This window comes from Centropristis striata, chromosome 5, assembly GCF_030273125.1.
Source record: "Centropristis striata isolate RG_2023a ecotype Rhode Island chromosome 5, C.striata_1.0, whole genome shotgun sequence".
In the NCBI taxonomy this organism is placed as follows: Eukaryota; Metazoa; Chordata; class Actinopteri; order Perciformes; family Serranidae; genus Centropristis; species Centropristis striata.
Window position 1 is genome coordinate 14744949 of NC_081521.1, and position 22298 is coordinate 14767246.

Below are 22298 nucleotides of genomic sequence, written 5' to 3' on the forward strand. Positions count from 1 at the left end.
AATCAATAACCAACACAGTAGTTAGAAAAGACAACATAGTGGTAGGCTATATATTCATACAACTGGAGTTACATCCAGTAACTACTATTTCCACTGCTTGTCACCCCGAGTTAACTGACTGCTGAGTGAAGTGCAGCAGTCTGTGTGTGCAACTGATGTAGTTTGTCTCTATACATGTTTATTTCTAATATGGTGTTTCATGTGTCCTCACTTAGCCTCTGATAAGCTAAATGTTAAGGGGCTAACAGGACTGTCTGTATTAGCTGTGTGCTTGGCAAGTACAACTGAAGACTAGCTGACTATAAACAGCAGCTGTAAACAGGCCCTGCTCAATGCACATAAATCATTGTCACAAGCATATGGCTAGTTGTACAGCACCCAGGCTGCAGGCCCCAGTTCTGTATGCTGCAAAGCACACCATTCACCATCAGTGTTATATTTTGCTTCTCCTTGAGCACCTTCTGTTTGGGTTTATGTAGCAGCGTGACGCATAAAGGGATCTGTGAGGATAAATATTGATGAGCAGATTAAACACTCTCATTCATTCATCCTTAATTTAAATCTTGATGAATCGTTGAGGGCAGTCCCTCATTATAATGATGTCAAGAGCAGAGGAAAAAAAAACAGCCAATCAGCCAACTGCGATGCTAGCAGATTCTGCTAGCTAGCGATTAGCTTCACGCTAGCAAAGTCCACCAGCGTGACACTGAAACACGAGTTTAACTTACATTAGCAACTCACTGACTTCACTACTAGATTTAGTAAAGTCCTGGTCACTAGTGGCCGATACTTTTGTCGTCCTAAGCACACTGTTAGATGTACATTATGGGGTTGGCCCTAAAAACTTCTTATGCATTACTTTGACCTTCTTTTCCCCAAATAGGAGGTAGTCCACTCTCAATACATCATCCTCGTATAAAATCCCAAACAAATATTTTAAACCTACTTCAAATGCTCTTACCACATCTGTTGAAGGTAGACTTCATCATCTTCCAGTTGTAGTCTAATGTTAACTGAAAAACAAAAACCTTGAAAAGAAATATTTTTTTTAAACTTATGGTTGATTTATTCAGACCAATACCATGTGCTCCATGATCATGCCTGTCAAATTAGATTTTAAATTGAAATGTCAAATGATGGAACCAGAATTTTACATAAATTCATAAAACTAAAGGAACAGCAACTTTAAGAAGAAGAAGATTACTTTATTAATCCCACAATGGGGAAATTCAACCTCTGCATTTAACCCATCCTTTTTTACACACAAGTGAACACACCATGCAAGGAGCAGTGGGCAGCACGTTACTGCGCACACCTAAAACAATTCAAGAATAGTATAAAATGTTACTTGAATCTTAAAATTGCTGTGTAAAGATTGTCAAATTGACGCTTTTTCGTTTTTAAAGTCATAAAATTGAGTCACTTTTCTTTCAATAGATGCCACTTTCAAAAAAAGAAAAAGTGGCTGATCACAGAGGAAGACTAATTGCAGATCCTGATCAGTGGTGATTATCAAGCCCACTCTGCCTGAATTACAGATTAATTCAGTTAATTTAAGTGCATGCAACTTATCGGACATGATTCTCTGTCTTTTTAACCCATCCACCCACATGTACACATGCACATCAACTTTAAGACATATTTTGTCCTTTTTAAAATCTTTTTCATAAATCAAATCCTATAGGAAGACATTCACAGAGTTCAACTGCATAATAGTTGTCAGATAAATGTACCAGAATAAGTTCACTTTAGATATGTTAAAGAGCATGTACAAACCTAAACAGACATGCTTCTCCCTCGATTTTGCTCATATATCTAATTATTTCTCACACACAAACACCGTACTTACTCTTTTTTTTTTTTTTTATAATTAAATCAAATGAGTTATACCTATTAATGAATGGTCACCTTATTGAAATAAGTTGTCCAATGGTTTTCCTACATTAAAAAAAAAAGGTAGGGAGGAGCAGACGGAAAGCTCTTCTGTGTTTCTTCGGAGTTTGCATGTTCTCGCTGTTTCAGCGTGGGTTCTCTCTGGGTACTCCGGCTCCCTCCCACAATCCTAAAACAGCACTTAAGTTTAACTGGTGACTCTTAATTGCCCATAGGAGTTTATGAGAGCTATTGTCTGTCTCCATGTGTCAGCCCTGCGATAGTCTGGAGACCTGTCCAGGGTGTACCCTGCTTCTCGCCCAATGTCAGCTGGGATCGGCTCCAACCCCCCATGACCTGAGTGCAGTTAAGGACAATGAATAAATTAATCAAAATCTAATTTCAGATTGAGAAGAGAATGTTGTAGTTTGTCAAAGGTTTGCTGGAGGATTTCAGTGGCTGAATGTGCAGTGTTAGAGGTGCAATACAGAACTGTATCATCGTTGGATGATTTGTTGGAGCATGGTCAACCGTATCAAATGCTTTTATTACGTTTTCAAAGAGGGCAGCCCAATATTTTCCTTTGTCTACAGCACATATAATATTATTTTATAATATGAAATAGTAGTAATAGTACTATGTTTTGATCTGAAACCATATTGGAGAGGACTCAGCACAATGTTTAGTGGAAGGAATGATCTGAGCTGATTATTGACGAGAGATTGTAGTACCTTAGCAAGACAGGGCAGTTTGGAAATCAGTCAATAGTTGTTGAGGTTCGATTTATCACCACACCTATGTAGTGGAATTACATGTGCTGATTTCCATACCTGAGGGATAACTCCAGAAGAAATTGTAAGATTAAACAGATATGTTATTTGGCTTGCAATATAAGGAGCAAAGAGCTTTAAAAAAAATAAGGATCTATCTTGTATTCACGTTGATTTCCTGCAGTCTACACCCTGAAGTGCAGCTTTAACAGCAGAGGACATGAAAGGCTGCAATGTAAACAGAGGGGTGTGGTTAAGGACACGTGAGGCAGCGGCTGACTATTTAAAGCAAGACCAGAATATACCATAACGAATTGATTTCATGCAGCAGCAAAATGTGCATTAAAAGCATCGCAAATCTCACATGGTTTATCTATTAGGGGGAGGGAGAGATGCACATGACTTGTTTTTCTTTACATTTACTGCTTTCCAAAATGTTGATGGGTTTAAAAAAGAGCTGGAGATCAATTCAATGTGATGAGGTAAATGATCTGAAGGTGGAAGTGCATTTGTTTCTTAGTTGTCTGAATGTTATCCAGTGAGCTGCCTCATCGCTGAGTCCTGCCAAGGCCCAGGATTTGTCTCTTGCCTTCAACATCAATGATAGTTCAGTGGTGAACTAGGAGTTTGGGCGTTTTTTAACCCTAAGCTTTTTAGAGGGTGCATGTTCATGGATAATCGACGGAAAGGAATTTGTAAAATTCATTTATTTTTTATTTTTTTTAAATGAATTGGCAACCTTTAACCTTGTTTATTTGCTTTCTTCATTTGAGAAGCAAAAGTGTAGATGACAACATTTCTTTCCATCATGGCTGAAATAGCAACTAAATAACAACAGCTCACTGAATTTCACTGCTTTCTGCAGAAACGTTGTCTGGATGCCTGCTGCTACCGCAAACATACAGATTTTGCTGTGATTTAATGTTAACAACCGGATCAAAAGGATGCTGAAATAACTTCATTATTAAGTTTTGCTGAACCTGTCTACAAAATGTAACAAATTAACTTTTGAATTTTTCTTTTTAAAGAACAGAGTTGAGATCGATCAGGACTCTGCTATGCATTCAATTCTCGGTGCTGATTCACTTTTGCAGGACGGCACCAGGGAATTCTTGCTTGACTTGAGAATAATTAACTTACTTCACTTCATGTTTATAATAATAATAATAATAATAACTTTATTTATATAGCACCTTTTAAAAACAGCTGTTTACAAAGTGCTTACACAGAGAGCAGTTTATCAGACAGAGAATGATGCCATAAGGCTAAAGACAATTTTTACATTAAAAGAAAAACAATACACAAGGCATTCTCAGATACACAGAAAATAAAAGAAAAAAGGAGTAAAAAAGTAAAAAGTGAAGAAGTAAAAAGGAGTGGTGAGATAGAAAGCATTACATAAAAGAAAGTCGGTACCGCTTTATATTAAGGTCCTTGTAATAACCATTAATTAACAAGTAATAAGGCCCTTGTAAGTCCTTACAAGGTGCTTATTAACATTACTGTGTGTTTATAAGCCTATATAAGTGTTAATAATGGCATTATAATACAGCTAATAGCAGGCTATAAGATGTATGTATAATGTATAATAAGAACATTAATAAAAGCCTCATGAGTATCTTATAATTCTTCATAATAGCATTACAAACACCCATAACCCACCCATTATGTCTTTGTCATGCCTTTATTAATCTTTTGTTTGCTTATTGATATTAAAATATACTTTATTGCTCATCTATTATAAGTTAACTATGCACTTCTTAACAGTTAACTATGCTTTTGGCAGCTAAAGGGATCTAAAGCGAGAACAATGCCTTATTACTTGTTAATTAATGGTTATTACAAGGACCTTAATATAAAGCGTTACCAGAAAGTCTATAAAAGTGTGTTTTAAGAAGTGATTTAAAAAGAATGTTTAGTGTGAACAAACCAAAAATCAGCTATATTTTATTGTTTTATAATAATAATAATAATAATAATAATAATAATAATAATAATAATAATAATAATAATAAAGTATCAAAGTGATGAACTTACCAAGAAGGATCGGCTGACTCTGTAACTCTCAATGTTCTACCAAAAACTTAACTGTTTTTGCTTCATAATTAAAAGGTTCACCATATCAGCTGAGCTGAGAGTTTTGACAGCTTCGAAAGGTACTTTTAGAACAAGCAAAGTGGCCAGCTGAAAATATTTTTTCACACAAAGTGGAAATCATAACCTCCATCATACACATTTGAAAAAAAAAACTATGGTTTGCTCATGAAAATATTTAGCTTGATCCCAAAACTTTTTGTGTTTAATGTGTTTGAGGGCCAGTTCATCAATGTTTACTCTTCATGAGAAATGCTCAACCTGTGAAAGCACTTGGAAACACAATCTTGAGCATTTCTGTGCACAAATATGCATGTTTACTGCCACCAAAAGTTTTACATGTGAAGAAATCATTTCAAATCTTTTGTACACCATAAATCATACAGTGATAGATTTCAAAAACATTGTTAGGGGAGTGTTCCTGTGTGTATTGCACGTGTGTATCCTGGACCATCTGTTGGTTCACAAAGCTCACCACGGACACTTTTGGGAAATGCTGGTTTATATATTTACCTTTCTGTGGAACGTTTCTATATTGATCTAATAGAGCTAGATTTTTCCAGTTTGCCTCTAATGCAGAGCTGCCCGCCAGCAGCCAGGCTCTTATGTAACCCTGTGCTGATCTCCTCACCATATTTCCACTGTTCCCATAAGTCAAGAGCAGGCAGTGGGGAGAGAGTTGAAACATGGAAACAATTCAATAGGCCCAGTGTGTATGAGAAGGCCATAGGAGCCCAGAGAATTCCCCAGAGAGCAATCCATCACCAGAGCCTGAGAGAGAGTCACAGTTAACTTGTTTTCTTTTTTTGGAAAGGAAGAGGAGTGCCCCTATATGTGACATCACAAGAAACTTGAAACCGTCATTTTGAGCAGCCCTCCCTTCCTACTGCCCACTCCCACATATGCTCCCCTCTCCCTAACCTGTCGTGGAGACACTGTGCTTCTCTGCAGGGCTCCAAAAACAGCCAGTGTTTCTATCTTCTAAGCCCAAACTGCACCTCTGTTGTCAGGACTTCACCACAGAGGTGGTCCCCCCTCTGCTTCAGACAGTCAGCTGGGCATCCTGCATCTGGAGCTACCGGTAAGTCTCTCCGTTCTTCTGGCTGAGTTGGAGCTACTCTGCTGCCACGTGGTTTGGCTCCCTGAGAGGGTCTGCTCAGGAACAGTGAAGACCCACGGCAGAGGAAAAGAGCTTTGTCTCACACTCAGTAACTAACTAGTTGTTATGCAGCTTTGCTCCAGATGTTCATTTCACTGTGTTTTGGGTATATTATGTATTAGATTAGAGACGGGAATATTATTTCAAGCTTTTCTTTTCTTTTCTTGTTAACTAGTAAATTAAGTTGTTTTTTTTTTTTTTTTTAAACAAAGTCAGGAAAAAATATGGAAAGTATGAATTTACACTTATGACATGTATACATGGGTCAACTACTTGTTATACATGTTAAAAGGAAACAACAACAACAACAACAATAACAACAACAACAACAACAACAACAGCAAAACACAGGGTTTTGTTGTTGTTGAGGTAAAAAAGTAGCCTCAGCTGCTGCTTCATCTTCGTCAAACTGTAGAACTGTAATTGGGGTTAATGTAAAGTCTATTGAAAATAGACAGAAATACACACAAAAAGGTGACAGTATTATATAAGCTGCAAATCTACACATTCCATACATGGAAGATAGGGCAGGGCTTCATTCAGGCACACATTGTACACTTTCTGTTCCCCTCTTACCTCACTCTGGAAGACTGCATCTGGGATTTCTGTTAAAGGCTTGGATCATGGCAAAAAAGCATTATGTTCCGAAATATAACAAATCTTTCTTAATTTCTGATAATTGTGGAAAATAGAGATTGATACACTTGAAGGAATTTCCTGACACATGGTCGCCCATAAAGTTGGAATAATCTTGTTTTCAGACATAATCCTCTGTTAATTGTGGCTTCATTCTCATTGTCATATGTTTGACAGAGATTGATTAATAAAGCTGTGAGAAGATATTCTTTATCTGTCAAGAATAAATCACATTGTCACAATCATTTCATTGAAAGAGGTGAAAAAAAATATTTTATTCCAACTTTATGGGCGATTGTGTACGTACAATTTGTAAGACTTTTAGTTTAAAACACTGTAAAGATCAATATTATCAACAGAATGTGAAGTGACAGATTGAGAAGTCTACCGACACATTGCAACAGTTTCTTAAAATGTACATTGCTGCTTGTGTACAGATTAAACAAAATGTGGAAGCCTAAAATATGTGGCTGAAGAGGTGTTATTCTAGGTATATTTTTTAATAGACAGAGCCAGGCTCGCCTGGGCCTGACTCCACACACATGAGGTGGCGGTGTCTATTCTTATTCAAATCTATTCTGCATTTATTCAGTGTATTCACATTTAATGTCCATGGTGTTGGTTTCCATGCTGGCTTGTATTGTAAGTTGTGAAGTTAAAATAATTTGGTCTGGTTCCTGATGCACACATAAAGTGTGAACTTCTGATTCTACTCCACTGCAAATTATTTGTTTTATTACCATAACAAAAAAAACTTTAGATTTAGAAGTGTTAGATAATTTATCTTGTTTTAAGAGTTAATTTCCTTTAAGTGTTCAACATGCTTATTTCTAGATTTAACAAAATGAATTTAAGAAATCTTGTCAAGTGAAATTATCTTTCCATGCAGCAAGATACTTTCCCTCAGATTTAGTGTTTTTATTATCTTGTTTTTAGACACACGTTTTTAGCAGCGTGTAAAGCTGCAGCACAGAGTCTAAAATAGAAGTTTCTGTTGACAGTTGTAAATATATATTTGGCCAAAATATATTGGCAAGAAACTCTTGAACCTGATTGGTGCACATGATGGGAGGGTATACCTGCATCACAATGAGCTGGATAGCATCAGGTGAGCTGGCAGCCACAGGAAACTGTTAGACTTTGACTTTTACTCTTTTACTCTCTGAGTGTCACGTTCTATTTTCTTTCACATTCACATGACTTTTAAAATGACTTACACGGGTAAATGGATCACCTCATATAAAAAGCAGGTTCAAGCAACTATTTGATTCTGTGTGAAATCTGCTGAGCTGCATTATTCATCCATTATTCACCCAAGTTCAGATGTTGTGATGTAATCACAGTTTGGCATTTAAAGCCAGTCTTTTTTAACATGCTCAAACACAGTGCTGCATAACTTCTTCTTAGTTTCGTTGAAGTAAGACCAGGGCTTTGGAACCACCTAGAACGTGTGAGGAGTCTAATTACAGTACATGGTTAACTTCAAGTGTCGATTATCAATTTACAATTTTATAATTTTTGCTTTTGAGCACACAGACATCAGTTACGTATTTCCATTAAGAAGAGACTACATGGTCGCCCATAAAGTTAGAATAAAATATTTTTTACCTCTTTCCATGAAATGTTACAAGTTAAGAAACTGTTGCAATGGATGGGTAGTTTTTGACATAAAATCTACCTGTCACTTCACATTCTGTTGATAATGTTCATTTTTACAGTGTTTTAATCTAAAAGTCTTACAAATTGTACATACACGATCGCCCATGAAGATGGAATTAATTTTTTTTTTTTACCTTTTTCCATGAAATGATTGTGACAACATGATTTATTCTCGACAGAAAAAGTTTATATCTTCTCAAAACTTTATTAATCAATGTCTTCCAAACATAACACAATGAAAATGAAACCACAATTAATAGAAGATTGTGTCTGAAAACAAAGTTATTCTAACTTTATAGGCGACCATGTATAACATGTTCAGATTGCTCTGCAACTGATCTGCATACAAATGTATTTAATTAAAATATAAGTTTTGATTTCTCTCTCTGCAACATTAATATAAAGCAATACCAACGTAAAATATAAGATGACTGAACGTAGGGACAGTATTTACAAATAGAGTCCATGTGACTGTACAAAATGTGACCGTCTGAGGAAGCAGCTCAGTAATGTTTGAGCAGGGAGGTCATTCTCAGCTGTTATCGCTGCGTCTGTCAGTCCGCAGGATAACAGGCTCTTATCTGCAGAGCCACGTTGCCTTTCACTGAGGTTAATGTGAGATTTTTACTCCACCAACACAAAATATAACTCTCATATATTATATTTCTATCTGAGGTATGCTGCCCTACAAAGCCTAACTGCAGTAACAAATGTTTTGGGCAAAATTGAGTTATAATTAAAAATGAACAACTGCTGATCAGTAAAGCTCGAACTTTTTGTTGCTATTGTTTGTGTTTGTGTTGTCAGTTATTAAATGGGTAACAGGTTTTTAAACAGAAGTTGCTGATTTTGCATGCGGCTTATGTTTTCAACAAACCACTAAGGACCTAAGGTTCCTGTTGTGCTAGGAGAGAACCTACTACAACATGGTCTCACAGAAATCCGTGGAATAGCCACAGAATCACTCAAATTTCCGTGAAACTGACACGGATTTCACTACAATGTTTGCCATGTTTTTGTTCTGACCGCCGGAACCTTGAAAGTCACGTGACTTGGACATGAACCAAAAAATATCCATGGAATAGCCACGGGATCTGACTGTCATTTACTTGCATTGTAGTGAAATCCGTGTCAGTTTCACGGAAATTTGAGTGATTCCGTGGCTATTCCACGGATTTTGAGTTAAGCGAATCCGTGGCTATTTCACAGATTCCTGTGAGACCAGGTTCACCTACTACTAAATAGGAGCTAAAAAAAGGTCCCTGGAAGCTAAACTCTATGAACTAAGAGCCACAAACACTCCTTCTTCATGTGGTGTGGACACAATAACAACGTGCTTCTTAGAACTTTGAAAAATACCGTTTGGACCGAAAAGGTCTGTTTTGTCAATGTACAGTCATGGAAAAAAATATTAGAACATTGTTTTCTCCTTGCTTTCTTGTCCATTTAATGCCTGGTACAATTAAAGGTACATTCGCTTGGACAAATATAATGTTAACAACAAAAAACAGCTGATTAGAGTTTAATATGAGGGAAACATCTGTCTCTTCAGTTGTTCACCAGCTGTCTGACTGTGTGTGTTGGGCAGGTAGAGTCCAGTGTGTTTATCAGAGCTTTCTGTCTGTTGCTGTTATGAAGCAGCTTGATGAGACTGAGACCTTTGCAGGATTAAAGCCTGGACATGTAGCCAGACTATTGCAGGCTTGGGGTAACCTCACGCGGGCCAGACAGGGACAGCTATCGGGCCGGATGTGGCCCCCGGGGCCCCTAATGCCCATATCTGCACGAGATGCATTGCCGATATAGAATACTGATTAGCACCGTTTTGTATGTGTTCACTTAATTGTGTCATTCTGCTTCCTTTTGGGGCAACACTGTGGTTAGCATATTTCGCTCAGAGGGTCGCGGGTTCAAATCCATCTTGCAGCTCTTCTGTGTGAAGTTCTTCCTCCTGATTCCTTCCACAGACATGCAGCTTAGGTTTAACTGGTGACTGTAGGAGTGAATGGGAGCATGAATGGTTGTCTGTCTCTATGTGTGTGTCAACTCTGTGATAGTCTGGGGACCTGTCCAGGAAGTACCCAGTACCCCATGTCCCAAGGTTGGATCAGTGGATAAGGAATGAATGAATGAATGGATGGATGGATGGATGGATGGATGGATGGATGGATGATGCTTTCCTTTGTAATTTTTCTTTTGTTATTCCAGTCTCCTCTGTACATCATATCTGTCGTGCTAGAAGACCTCTTTTGCTCTTTTTGCTTTTTCCTTCTCCTGATCAGGGTCTAAGGAGAGATGCTGTTGCATATTCTTCACATTGTAAAGCTCATTTTTGTATTTTTGGGTTGTATTAACTTGACTGGGAATCTCACCTCAAACATGCATTTGAGGGAGCGTCCTGGTGGCTCACACTGGTAGAGTGCTTACCATGAAAGCCGTGTGCTTGCTGCAGCGGACCCGGGTTCAAATCTGGCCTGAGGTCCCTTTGCTGCATGTCTTCCCCTCTGTCTCCCCCTTTCTATCTGTCTCTATATAATAAAGCAGTAAAAATGCCAAAAAAATAATCTTAAAAAAAAAAAAAAACATGCTTTTGAGCATCTGTAATTACTTGAGCTGTATTGGTCTGTACCAAATTCACTGAATATTTAGTATTTGGGATGTACAAATATTATTGTTATTATTATTATTATTATTATTATTATTATTATTGTTGTTGTTGTTGTTGTTGTTGTTGTTGTTGTTATTATTATTATTATTATTATTATTGTTATTATTATTATTATTATTTCACTCTGGACCAAAGTCTTAACAGCCAAGCTGCTAGCTAGCTTGGCTAAACATCAACTCCAGCAGTCACCAGCCAGTATTGGTATCACAATGTTTTTAAGTCTGATTGCTATATATAACATACAAAAAAAAACTTTGTGTTTTGTTTCTTCTTCTTCACATTTCACATTTTAATAACCTTTTATTTTTTTGAAAAACTTCCAGAACTATGGAGCTGCAGAAGCTCTCAAACGGGAACCACCACCCGGAGGCTGCCATGCCTGTGGATGGAGGGTATGTTTCTAATGCTCACTCACCTCTTGCTAAATCAAGTCTGTTCATATTATTTCAAGTAGTGCAGTGCTGTTTCTTTGTTTGTGATGGATATTCCAGAATCCCACCAGAGGAGGAAAAGTTCCTGCAACACAAGAGTGATGGATCAAAGAGACCTCAGTTCACAGATGTGAGTCTGTGAGAGAAGCCATGAGCCTATTGTGTCCTACAAAGCCTAACTGCAGTAACTACATTTTTGGGTGAAATTGAGTTATAATTAAAAATGAACTCCTTGATGTCTATTTTATCTAGATATCTCTTAAATCTAACTCAAAACCAAAGTTCACTTACCATGGTCTGATTTGGATATATATATATGTGTGTGTGTGTGTGTGTGTGTGTGTGTGTGTGTGTGTGTGTGTGTGTGTGTGTGTGTGTGTGAATTTAAACATAAAACCAAATCAGTCTGCAGTAACTTCACTTTGACTGTGATACAGTGCAGCCTTGTATTTCTTCATTGTGTTGAATAGTGAAGACAAGATGAATATAATTTATAAGTTTATTTGATAGGGAAATTATTATCTAGATAGTGATCAAGTTAAAATATTAAGTCTAAAATACACAAATCTTTGAATGTGTTAAACAATTTTAAATACACTGCAAAGGTCAAATAAATCGTCATGATTTTTTAGTATAAAAATGAAATCATAAATGCATGAAGAAATAAGTGTCATAACACTTACCTACCTATAACACATTTGGCTGGCCAGTTGCGTAGTTACTGTAGTTTGACTTAGTAGGACAGTATTGATGCTCGATGTGTTCTCATACAGTTCAGAACAAACAATATTTGTTTTTCACAAGTTATGTTGCCATAGTGTTCTAAGAGAGTGTATTATAACTGATATGGAGGGAAAAGGGGTCACAAAAGGGCGAGAATGACGACTAGTGACATGGTTAGTAAACCCTCGGCTGCCAGGAGCCCCCAGGTCTCAACACCCTCCTCACCCCCCTTAGACATGATCATAGAGTCCCTGTGAGCCTGAGCAAAGTCCTTCATCTGAGATTTATCTCTGTGGCCTGATCCTGCCATCAGATGCTGCATCAGTGGTTATATTCTGAGCAGAAGTCATTCTTAATAGCAGAAACATGGAATGACAGTCTGTCTCGAAGCAATCTGCGGCCGTTCTGAACTAGTCACACTACAAAATATTTGTTTCTTACCAAGATAATAAAAAAATAGATTTAGAAGTGTTAGATAATTTATCATGTCTTAAGAGTTAATTTCTTATTTTAAGTGTTCAACATGCTTATTTCTAGATTGAACAATCTTAATTTAAGAAATCTTGTCAAGATAATTTCCCTCAGATTTAGTGTTTTTGTCTTGTTTTCAGACACCCCTTTTTTGCAGTGCAACTACTGTCACTATTGGGTATTTCATATATATTGTGTATATAATATTTTATAATAATTTTATTGATCTAAATTAATTACATTTTGTCGTGATCTACAATGACCATCTTTACCTTGTATTAAGTGTATTGAACTATTGAACTGTGAACAGAAAAAACAAGACAAAATGTGAATGTAAAAGAGTTGCACATCAAAAGGTCTTATAGATGTGTAGAAAACTTATGATTTATGAGTTGAAATGATACACTATTCATGATTGTGATGTAATGTCACAATGTGCATCCCACCATGAAGTCATTGTGTGTGACATGTGTGTCTTGTCCAGTTTGAGGGTAAAACCTCCTTTGGGATGTCTGTCTTCAACCTGAGCAACGCCATCATGGGCAGCGGCATTCTGGGTCTGTCCTACGCTATGTCCAACACCGGCATCGTCCTCTTCCTGTGAGTACCACAAATATACACAGTACACGCTGGTACAGAGGGTACAACTGAACACACACACACACACACACGTTCTTACCTCATTGGTTCCCTGAAAATGAGAGACAGTAAACAAACAGACACACAAGAGGAGAAAAGTAAATATTACACAACAAATGGATTTTGCTCATTCCATATGTATAGTTATGACATACAGTCATGGAAACAATTATTAGACCACACTTTTTCTTCAATTTCTTGTTCATTTTAATGCCTGGTACAACTAAAGGTACATTTGTTTCGACAAATATAATGTTAACAACAAAAACAGCTGATAAGAGTTTAATTTAAGAGCTCATATCTAGACATTTTCCATGGTTTTCTTGATAATAAACCAAGAAAATGAAGAAACCAAGAGTGGTCTAATAATTTTTTCCATGACTGTATAAAGTTACTTAAAGGTGCTGTAAACCATTTCAGAATGAAGTGTTGTAGCCTCAGTGTGTTCAGTGTCTTAGAGCTTCTCTGTTTGGTAGCCAGACGTCCACCATGCAACATGTTGCAGCATGAGAACAAGAATAAGATCCATGTGAAGGAAACCCGGCTCAGACTTAGAACTGCTGATTTTCATAACGTCAAGATTTCTATTCTAAATTAAAAATCAAGACAAAATGGCAGAGCTTACTGCCTTATATATATAATGCAAAGTATTTTTCATTCACACAGGAGTAAAAGAAAAATAGGCTTTACCATTTTAACCCTTAATAGAGCACTCATTGAAATACTTGCAAATTTCAAATTTCAACCCTAGAGAATATTGGAGGATATTATACATACAGCCAGAATGTGGAATGTGTAAAAAAAAAAACATACGGATCCGGGAAGGGGGTAATATTTTGAGAAAAAAGTTTACGAGATTAAAGTGGCAAATCTACGATAAAAAAAGGCGCAGATTTATGACAATTAAAGTGGTGAATCTGCGAGAAAAAAATACTTTTCGCGCAGATTTGCCACTTTAAATCTAGTAAATCTGCAACGTTTGTACGTTTCATGCTGATTTTTTTTCTAAATTTTTCATTTTTACATTGGAGGTAAAGTTAATATTATTATATTATTATCATACTGATTGGTCAATAGGAAGAACTCCATGTGGTTCTACGACCTCACAGAAAGACTTTGGTACCTCATTTTGATATCCACTAAAGTTACCAAATATAGTTCTTTGCCCGATAAAGGGTTAAATAGAATATTTATTTATTGAGTCAACAAAAAACATGCTACTGTATGTCGTGATATTATATATATAGTTATTGAAATATGAAATTACCTATATTGGGATATAAGATTTTGATTACATAACCATACCATATTACAAAGAAGAACACATGAGAAGTGGCAAAGCAAAAGGTTCTCCAAACGAAACAACAACACATATAGTTTGTAACTGGCCTGTAGAACACATAGAGGTGTTTTATGATGTGACTCACACTACCATCTCTCTGTGCCTTCGTCAACTGAGCCTCATCAACAGTTGGGACCATCATGGTCATGCAGAAATCAAAAGTGAGTGTCAGTAAGAAGCAAACAGAAGACCCCTATGTTAAAGTCCAGTGTTTTGTTGACTCATCCATCCACCCTGACCTCCTCCCTACACTGCCTACGTTTCTCTATTGCAACATTACTACACGTCGTCGTCCATCATATTCACAGGGGCCACTGTTAGCACATGTTATACTGTATATACTTATGAAATCCATATATATATATTGAAACCTGAGAATATATATTAAAAATCTGAGAATATATATTGAAACCTAAGAATATATTTTAAAAATCTGAGAATATATATTGAAACCTGAGAATATATATATTAAAAGTCTGAGAATATATATTGAAACCTTAGAATATATATTAAAAATCTGAGAATATATATTGAAACCTGAAAATATATATTAAAAGTATGAGAATATATATTGAAACCTGAGAATATATATATTAAAAGTCTGAGAATATATATTAAAAATCTGAGAATATATATTGAAACCTGAGAATATATTTTAAAAATCTGAGAATATATATTGAAACCTGAGAATATATATATTAAAAGTCTGAGAATATATATTGAAACCTGAGAATATATATTGAAAGTATGAGAATATATATTGAAACCTGAGAATATATATATTAAAAGTCTGAGAATATATATTAAAAGTCTGAGAATATATATTAAAAATCTGAGAATATATATTGAAACCTGAGAATATATTTTAAAAATCTGAGAATATATATTGAAACCTGAGAATATATATATTAAAAGTCTGAGAATATATATTGAAACCTGAGAATATATATTAAAAATCTGAGAATATATATTGAAGCCTGAGAATATATATTAAAAGTCTGAGAATATATATTGAAACCTGAGAATATATATTAAAAGTCTGAGAATATATATTGAAACCTGAGAATATATATTGAAACCTGATAATATATATTGAAACCTGAGAATATATTTTAAAAATCTGAGAATATAAATTGAAACCTGAGAATATATATTAAAAGTCTGAGAATATATATTGAAACCTGAGAATATATATTGAAACCTGAGAATATATATTAAAAGTCTGAGAATATATATTGAAACCTGAGAATATATATTAAAAGTCTGAGAATGCAGCAGCCTTAAAACCAGGGTGCAACACGAGAGTAACTGATGTATGCACTGTATTTGTGTCAAACTACTGAGATGCCTTCTCTACCTAAATATCAGATCACTTCAGTGATAGCCATACTGTAACAGCTGGCTTGCTTTTAGAGCTTATTTCCAAGGAAGAAGAAGCCCCAAAGCTGTTCAATACAACCCACTGAAACTAATCATCATGTAAAAGGTCACATACCACTTCTGCTGTGTTTTACAGGATCCTGCTGACATGTATCGCCTGTCTGTCCTGTTATTCCGTCCATCTGCTTCTACGTAGTGCTGGAGTTGTGGGTGAGGCTTTATTAAATGTGGAAAATAATAAATAAAATCATGAATCCCAGCTTAAACTTTTTTAGGCCATTCTCTTTGTTTCTTCTCTTCTGTATATAATCTGTATATAATAGTCTGTTCAGCTAGTAGTTACTGTATGTACAAATGTCACAATGTCAAATGTTGCTGTTGTTCTCTTCAGGTATTCGTGCCTATGAGCAGCTCGGCATGAGAGCTTTTGGTCATCCAGGAAAGATAGCAGCAGCTGTAATCATCACACTGCATAACATTGGAGGTAAGACATTGCTTTATACTGTAGATATGCTGACTGAAATGTCTATGCCATATGTGTGGTTGGTGATGATCCATCCTGCAGAGGGAACCAAATGTGCCAGAACATCAATGTTTGAGGGAACATCAACATGTGGTCATGTAAACTAATAAACACTCTTTCTTCAGGCTGTCTCTGTTTTCCTCCCTGCAGCCATGTCCAGCTACCTGTTCATAGTCAAATCTGAGCTACCGCTGGTCATCCAGGCCTTCCTCGGCGAGACGTCCAGCTCTGAGTGAGTACTGCTAACAACTTTATATGACAGATCACATCAGTTTCTTAAAAATATATAGTTTCTTTTTTTTAAAGGCTCAGTCATTTCTTTAACCAGCTGCTCATTGTAGTCATTCAACAAAAATATATATTCAAAAATAGGAGGAAATAGTGCATCTATGCAATTTGATCCAGTGACCAGTGATATTAACATGCGATGGCACTAGGGACGGGGGAATATGCCCCCCCAGATTTATAGTGATTCCAATCAGTCCCCCCAACCATGGCCGCTGAAGCTTCTTGTAAATTCTGTGGTGGACTCTGCTAACACGTCCATGTGCTCTTATTTTGAAAGCTACATGTGTTTTCTTTTATTTTGAAGGCGAGTCTAACACCTTCTTACCATAACGCCTTATGGTGTGTTCAATTTATACTGATACCTTGACCTTGAACGCACCATTAGCCTTCAGACTCTCTATGTGCGCTGCAATGTAAATACTCTAAGTAACGGAACATTAATCTGTTTGTTGCTGAAAGTGGGGGGGACGGATCGGGATCACTATGAATCTGGGGGGGCATATCCCCCCGTCCCTAGTGCCATCTGCACGCATGTAACAAAAAAACTTCAGCATCAACCTCTTACACTGTTTACAGTGTTAGATGGCTCTGCTCAGTGTCACATTCATGCATTACAACTATCCTGTGATCTGAACTTGATATGACCATTTTACTTACTTTTACTCAGCTTGTGAGTGGGCATCAAATACTGCAGTCCTTTCAATTATCTCAACATTAATCATTAATCAATAGATCATTTTCTTGTGACTTGTCATGTTGAGTTGGGTTTAGACCAGGGAAGGGCAACTGGAGGCCCGGGGGCCACATACGGCCCGCACCCTCACTTGAAGTGGTCCTCAGTACAACTACATGAATGTGAGCATGAAATCTTAAAAGTGCTGTGTAAAAAATGCACAAAATTACTGCTTGCATTAATGTTAGTCTGTATGATCCAGTCAAGTATGTACATAGTGACTCCCACATCGCAGCCACTTCATAGTGTATGGGTTTGTAAAAAGCCCCAGTAACAGTAGCCTGGCTAACACCAGACTAATCTCAAATGAGATCTAGTCTGGCAACCAGCCATTCATTTCTCCGTAGAGGAGGTGTGGTTTATGATCCTCCGGAGCCGTTTATTGGGTGCTTAGAATGTCTATCAAAAGCATGTAGGTAGCTCTTAGCCAATCGTATCAGTTATACCAGATGACGTATGTAGAGCGACAGAAATGGATGTTTGTTGTGTGTGTGTGTGTGTGTGTGAGAGAGAGTGTTGCTTGCTGCTTTGCTTCTCCAGTTCTCGCTTTCTGCAAGATTATTTATTTTCACGCTTTATTCCCCCTCATGTCATTCAGCCACACACATCCACTGATTTTATGGGCAATAAACAAGCAGCTGCGGGTCTCTCGGCGAGAGACAGTGATCTCGATACGAGCCGGGGGACAGCGGAGCCGCCGAGAGACCTTTCGCCTTTCAACTTTCGCTCTAAACTATTTAAAACACCATCTACAGCTAAAGAGAGTTTCGCGTCTGCAGCAGCCATGTTCGATCCGTAAGAAAACTACAAGCTTCCAAGTGCCGAGTAGTACGCGCCATCGTCTTGCCGTCCCTCCCCGCTCTGTGATTGGATCCCTAAAACAGGGCTAAGAAACCTCCCTGGTTGCCAGGCTGCCTGGAGGTTCGAAATGAAATTCGAGCGCGCAAGGCAGTATGGGTATACCCAGGCTACAGTAACAGTGTAATTAATTCTCATTATACACTAGAAGTGACTGCTTCTGCTCTACATGCAGTTTGAAAGTCTGTTGTACACCATTTGTGTGTATGCTTAACTGTATGTGTGTGTGTGATGTCTTGTGTTCTTCACCCAGCAACTGGTTCATGAATGGAAACTACCTCATCATCATCGTCACTGTGTGCATCATCCTCCCCCTGGCCCTGATGAAACACCTGGGTATGCCACCTGCCTCCACTTTGATTACACTCAGCAGCTCCTCACAGTAAAGCTGCTGGCAGATTGTCATATTTCAAGTCTTTTGAAAGAACTTAACCTGTGTTTCCTTTTTATATGGTGTAACCTGAAGTTAATGCAAAGCCACATAGGATACAACACATTAAGAAAAAAACAAATGAAAATCAAACAGCACTTACTGTAGTATACTGTCTGCATTGTTTCTCTTGTGTTCTGCAGGGTATCTTGGTTATACTAGTGGCTTCTCTCTCTCCTGCATGGTGTTCTTCCTCTCTGCGGTGAGTCATAATGTATTACATCAAGGCTTTCTGTGCTGGAGAACTGCCACTACTTATACTGCCCTGCAAAGCCTAACTGCAGTAACTACATTTTTGGTTGAAATTGAGTTATAACTAAAAATGAACTCCGTAAGGTTTGTTTTATCTTGTGACAAAAGTATAGAATTTAATTTAGCTTTATTTAAGAGAAATTACTGTATAAAGATTGCAGTAACTACAAAATCCAACTCAAAACCAAAGCAGACCGCAGTAATTGCACTTACCACAGTCTGCTTTGGATGTATATATGCATTTAAACATAAAACCAAAGCAGGAGGCAGAAAGTTCACTTATCCCTTTTAAGTTTATTTGATAGGAATATTGTTATATAGTAAAAATTAAAAAAGTGAGATAAAATTACATTAAGACTAAAATATAACATTACTTTCTAATATTTTGTCTAAAATACGCAAATCTTTGAATAGAGTTGTGAAACACTTTTAAATATACTTCACTTCATACACTACACAACAAAATCAATCTGAAAATGTTTATTCACTGAAAACAAAATATAAAAGCTTAAAGAAGACAACAACATTGTTGTTACTGCACTCTGTTTGTGCACTACTATTAGATCATTTTACATCAATGAAAATCCTGATGAAAACTAGTGAAGTCTCATCTTATCGTTGGTTTGAATCCTCTTTAGCTGGTTGGACCGTCAACAGCTGCTGCCGTGTCCTGTTTGTTCCCTTTGGGAATGTATACAGCTGCTAGGTGCTAACACTCATATATCAATACAGAGACAGAGTAGTGAAGAGAAGAGATACACACCAACTAAAGCAACACAGGGTTTCTTTTTTTTTTTTTTTAAACCTAACTATCTTTTTCTGTCACATTAGGTCATCTACAAGAGATTTAACATTTCTTGCCCTCTGGAAGTATTTGGCAACTATTCTGTGAATGCAGACATCCCAGAGGACACGTGCACTGCCAAACTCTTCACCATCAACCAAGAGGTAAGAGATTAACTACCTGATGTTCAAGCACACACACACACACACACACACACACACACACCAATGTATTATATAAATTGGTTCATATCATATCTTCCAAAAATGTACGGTTCGTCCGATATCTTACGAAATATGTTGATTTATATGTGATTTTATGCTGTGAAGCAACTCCATGATTGCTGTTTTAAACATATATCGCTGTGAAACGGAACCACCTGCCTTAAACTGACTTTATCAGTCTTTATACGTATACTATGATATATATAGTGTATTCTCACATCCTCTCATCGTTATTTCTACAGCCACTAGAGGTCTCTGTCTCACAACGAACGTAAATATTGGTGTAATAAGCTGCCCTCCTAGCTCACAATAAATTAATTAAAGTGCTTAACTTTTCTTGGGTATCAGTAGAAACAGTGAATAAGAACAGCCTGCACAGCAAGGTTATTATAATTAATGAAAACTAACGAAATAACGAAAACTAGAATTGAAAAAACATTTTCGTTAACTGGAATAAAAATAAAAATTAGTTGGGGTTTTTTTTAAATATAACTAACTAAAACTGTATTGTGTGGTGACAAAACTAACTAAAACTAACTAAAATTATAGTGAAAATGTCCTTCGTTTTCGTCTTTGTCCACTTTATTCATACGTAAACCTTTTTGGTTGATATAAAACCGATTTCATCTATTTGGTTTTATGCCTTAGTAAACTTATTGGGGCTAAGATGGATAAGGCAAAGGAGATAAAGGCTATATTTATTGTGAATTTTTTTAATCCTGCACCCAACAAAAACTCCATTACAAAAAACTAAAACTAATAAAAACTAAAATAAAACTAAGCATTTTTTCATAAAAATAAAAACTATTTTAAACTTGCAAACTCACTCTAAAAACTCATTAAAACTAACTGAATTTGAAAACAAAAATTGACAACGAAATTAAACCTAAAACTAATGAAAAATCCAAAACTATTATAACCTTACTGCACATACACACACACACACACACACATACATCACCATTTGCATTTGAAATGTTCTCTCTGTTCAGAGGATGTGGTGTGCTCTGAAAACGTGTATGCTCAGACACTATTTGTGGGTGCATCATGTTACACATGGCACATGGCTGGGTAATGTGCTTCCTGGAAACCAGCTAAGTGAAGTTGTGTGTTACTTGAATTGCAGACGGCGTATACCATTCCCATCCTGGCATTTGCTTTTGTATGTCACCCGGAAGTGCTTCCCATCTACACTGAGCTGAGCAAGTAAGATACTTACAATCCTTATATACAGCAGACATCACTATGTCACTACGTCACTTGTTAAAGCATGCTCAGATGAAAAAGCATTCTTGTCTGCAGTAATAAGAAAGAAGGGAATACTTTTTGGGACATGCCCTTTCTTTCTTTTTAAATTTGCACAACTGATTTTGTGAGGGCGTCCCAAATTCAAAATGATTCTCCCAACTAACCATTGAAGAAAGTTTATGAGAAGTTTATGAATAATTTTGATTCATAAAAACTTTGGTCTTATGTTTTTGGTTTTGTGCACCATTGCTATTTCTAATGAAATCTGGCCAAACACATAGACTATATAAAAAATGGACGTAGTCACAGTGAAGTCACCCATTGGTCTGTGGCCCGTTGGAAGCATCGAGTTCAGCGTTACACTGGTCGCCATCTTGTGTCGCCATCTTATTTCTGATACGGGGAGCAGACCATATCTGGACTGTGGAGGAGGAGAGGGATCTGATCACTGACTACACGCATCTACACCTCAAGCTGACTGAGAGAAGCTGCTGCTAATTCATGTTAGCATTAACTGGAGCATTAACTGGGATGTTCATTTTGGCTAGCAAAAACTAAAAACAAAACTTATGTTACTTACCTCAGAAAAATGAATCCTTGGAGTGTCTGTTAGTCCAACCAAACGCTGAACAAGACATTTAATGAACAAAATGTTCAAATAAACTGTCATTAAGTGAAAATACAGTGAAAGGGTCAAAGTTATGAGACCAAACCAGTAAACATCCTTTTTTATATCTCTATAATGTTATATATAACTCTATTGACACGTTGCCGTGGATACGCATTGCTCTGCTTCTCTCTTGATGACGGCGCACCTTGTTAGTGACCTATCAATCAAAGGTAGCCACGCCCCAAATCATATGATTCTTTATCTTCTATTTTCTTCTAAATGGGGCCATTATTTGACCTATTAACATTAAATTGTCTTGAGGAAGATTTTTACCAGTGATTGAGACCATAGTGTTTTTTCTGAGGTACTAAATCAAGTGAGTAGTATTCTTATTTTGTATAGAAATTAATTCACAGAAATGTTTTTGCAGCCAAACTTAGCGCCCCCTGCTGGAATTTTCAGTAGAATGCAGCTTAAGGCACTTCCTGGTTTGCCTCCCTGCTC

General features: G+C 36.8%; 1 protein-coding gene across 1 annotated transcript in view; it reads left to right on the top strand.

Annotated features, from left to right (window-relative positions):
* Window positions 1-5619: 5619 nt before the first annotated feature.
* LOC131971501 (sodium-coupled neutral amino acid transporter 3-like) overlaps window positions 5620-22298 on the top strand; it is a 23969-nt gene continuing 7290 nt past the window's right edge. The window contains exons 1-11 of the mRNA XM_059332996.1: window positions 5620-5817; window positions 11182-11250; window positions 11350-11419; window positions 12968-13083; window positions 15981-16054; window positions 16236-16328; window positions 16518-16599; window positions 18500-18582; window positions 18820-18878; window positions 19760-19876; window positions 21063-21142. Of these exons, the coding sequence (XP_059188979.1) occupies window positions 11186-11250; window positions 11350-11419; window positions 12968-13083; window positions 15981-16054; window positions 16236-16328; window positions 16518-16599; window positions 18500-18582; window positions 18820-18878; window positions 19760-19876; window positions 21063-21142 (839 nt within the window). The 5' untranslated portion in view covers window positions 5620-5817; window positions 11182-11185. The remainder of the gene's footprint in view (window positions 5818-11181; window positions 11251-11349; window positions 11420-12967; window positions 13084-15980; window positions 16055-16235; window positions 16329-16517; window positions 16600-18499; window positions 18583-18819; window positions 18879-19759; window positions 19877-21062; window positions 21143-22298) is intronic.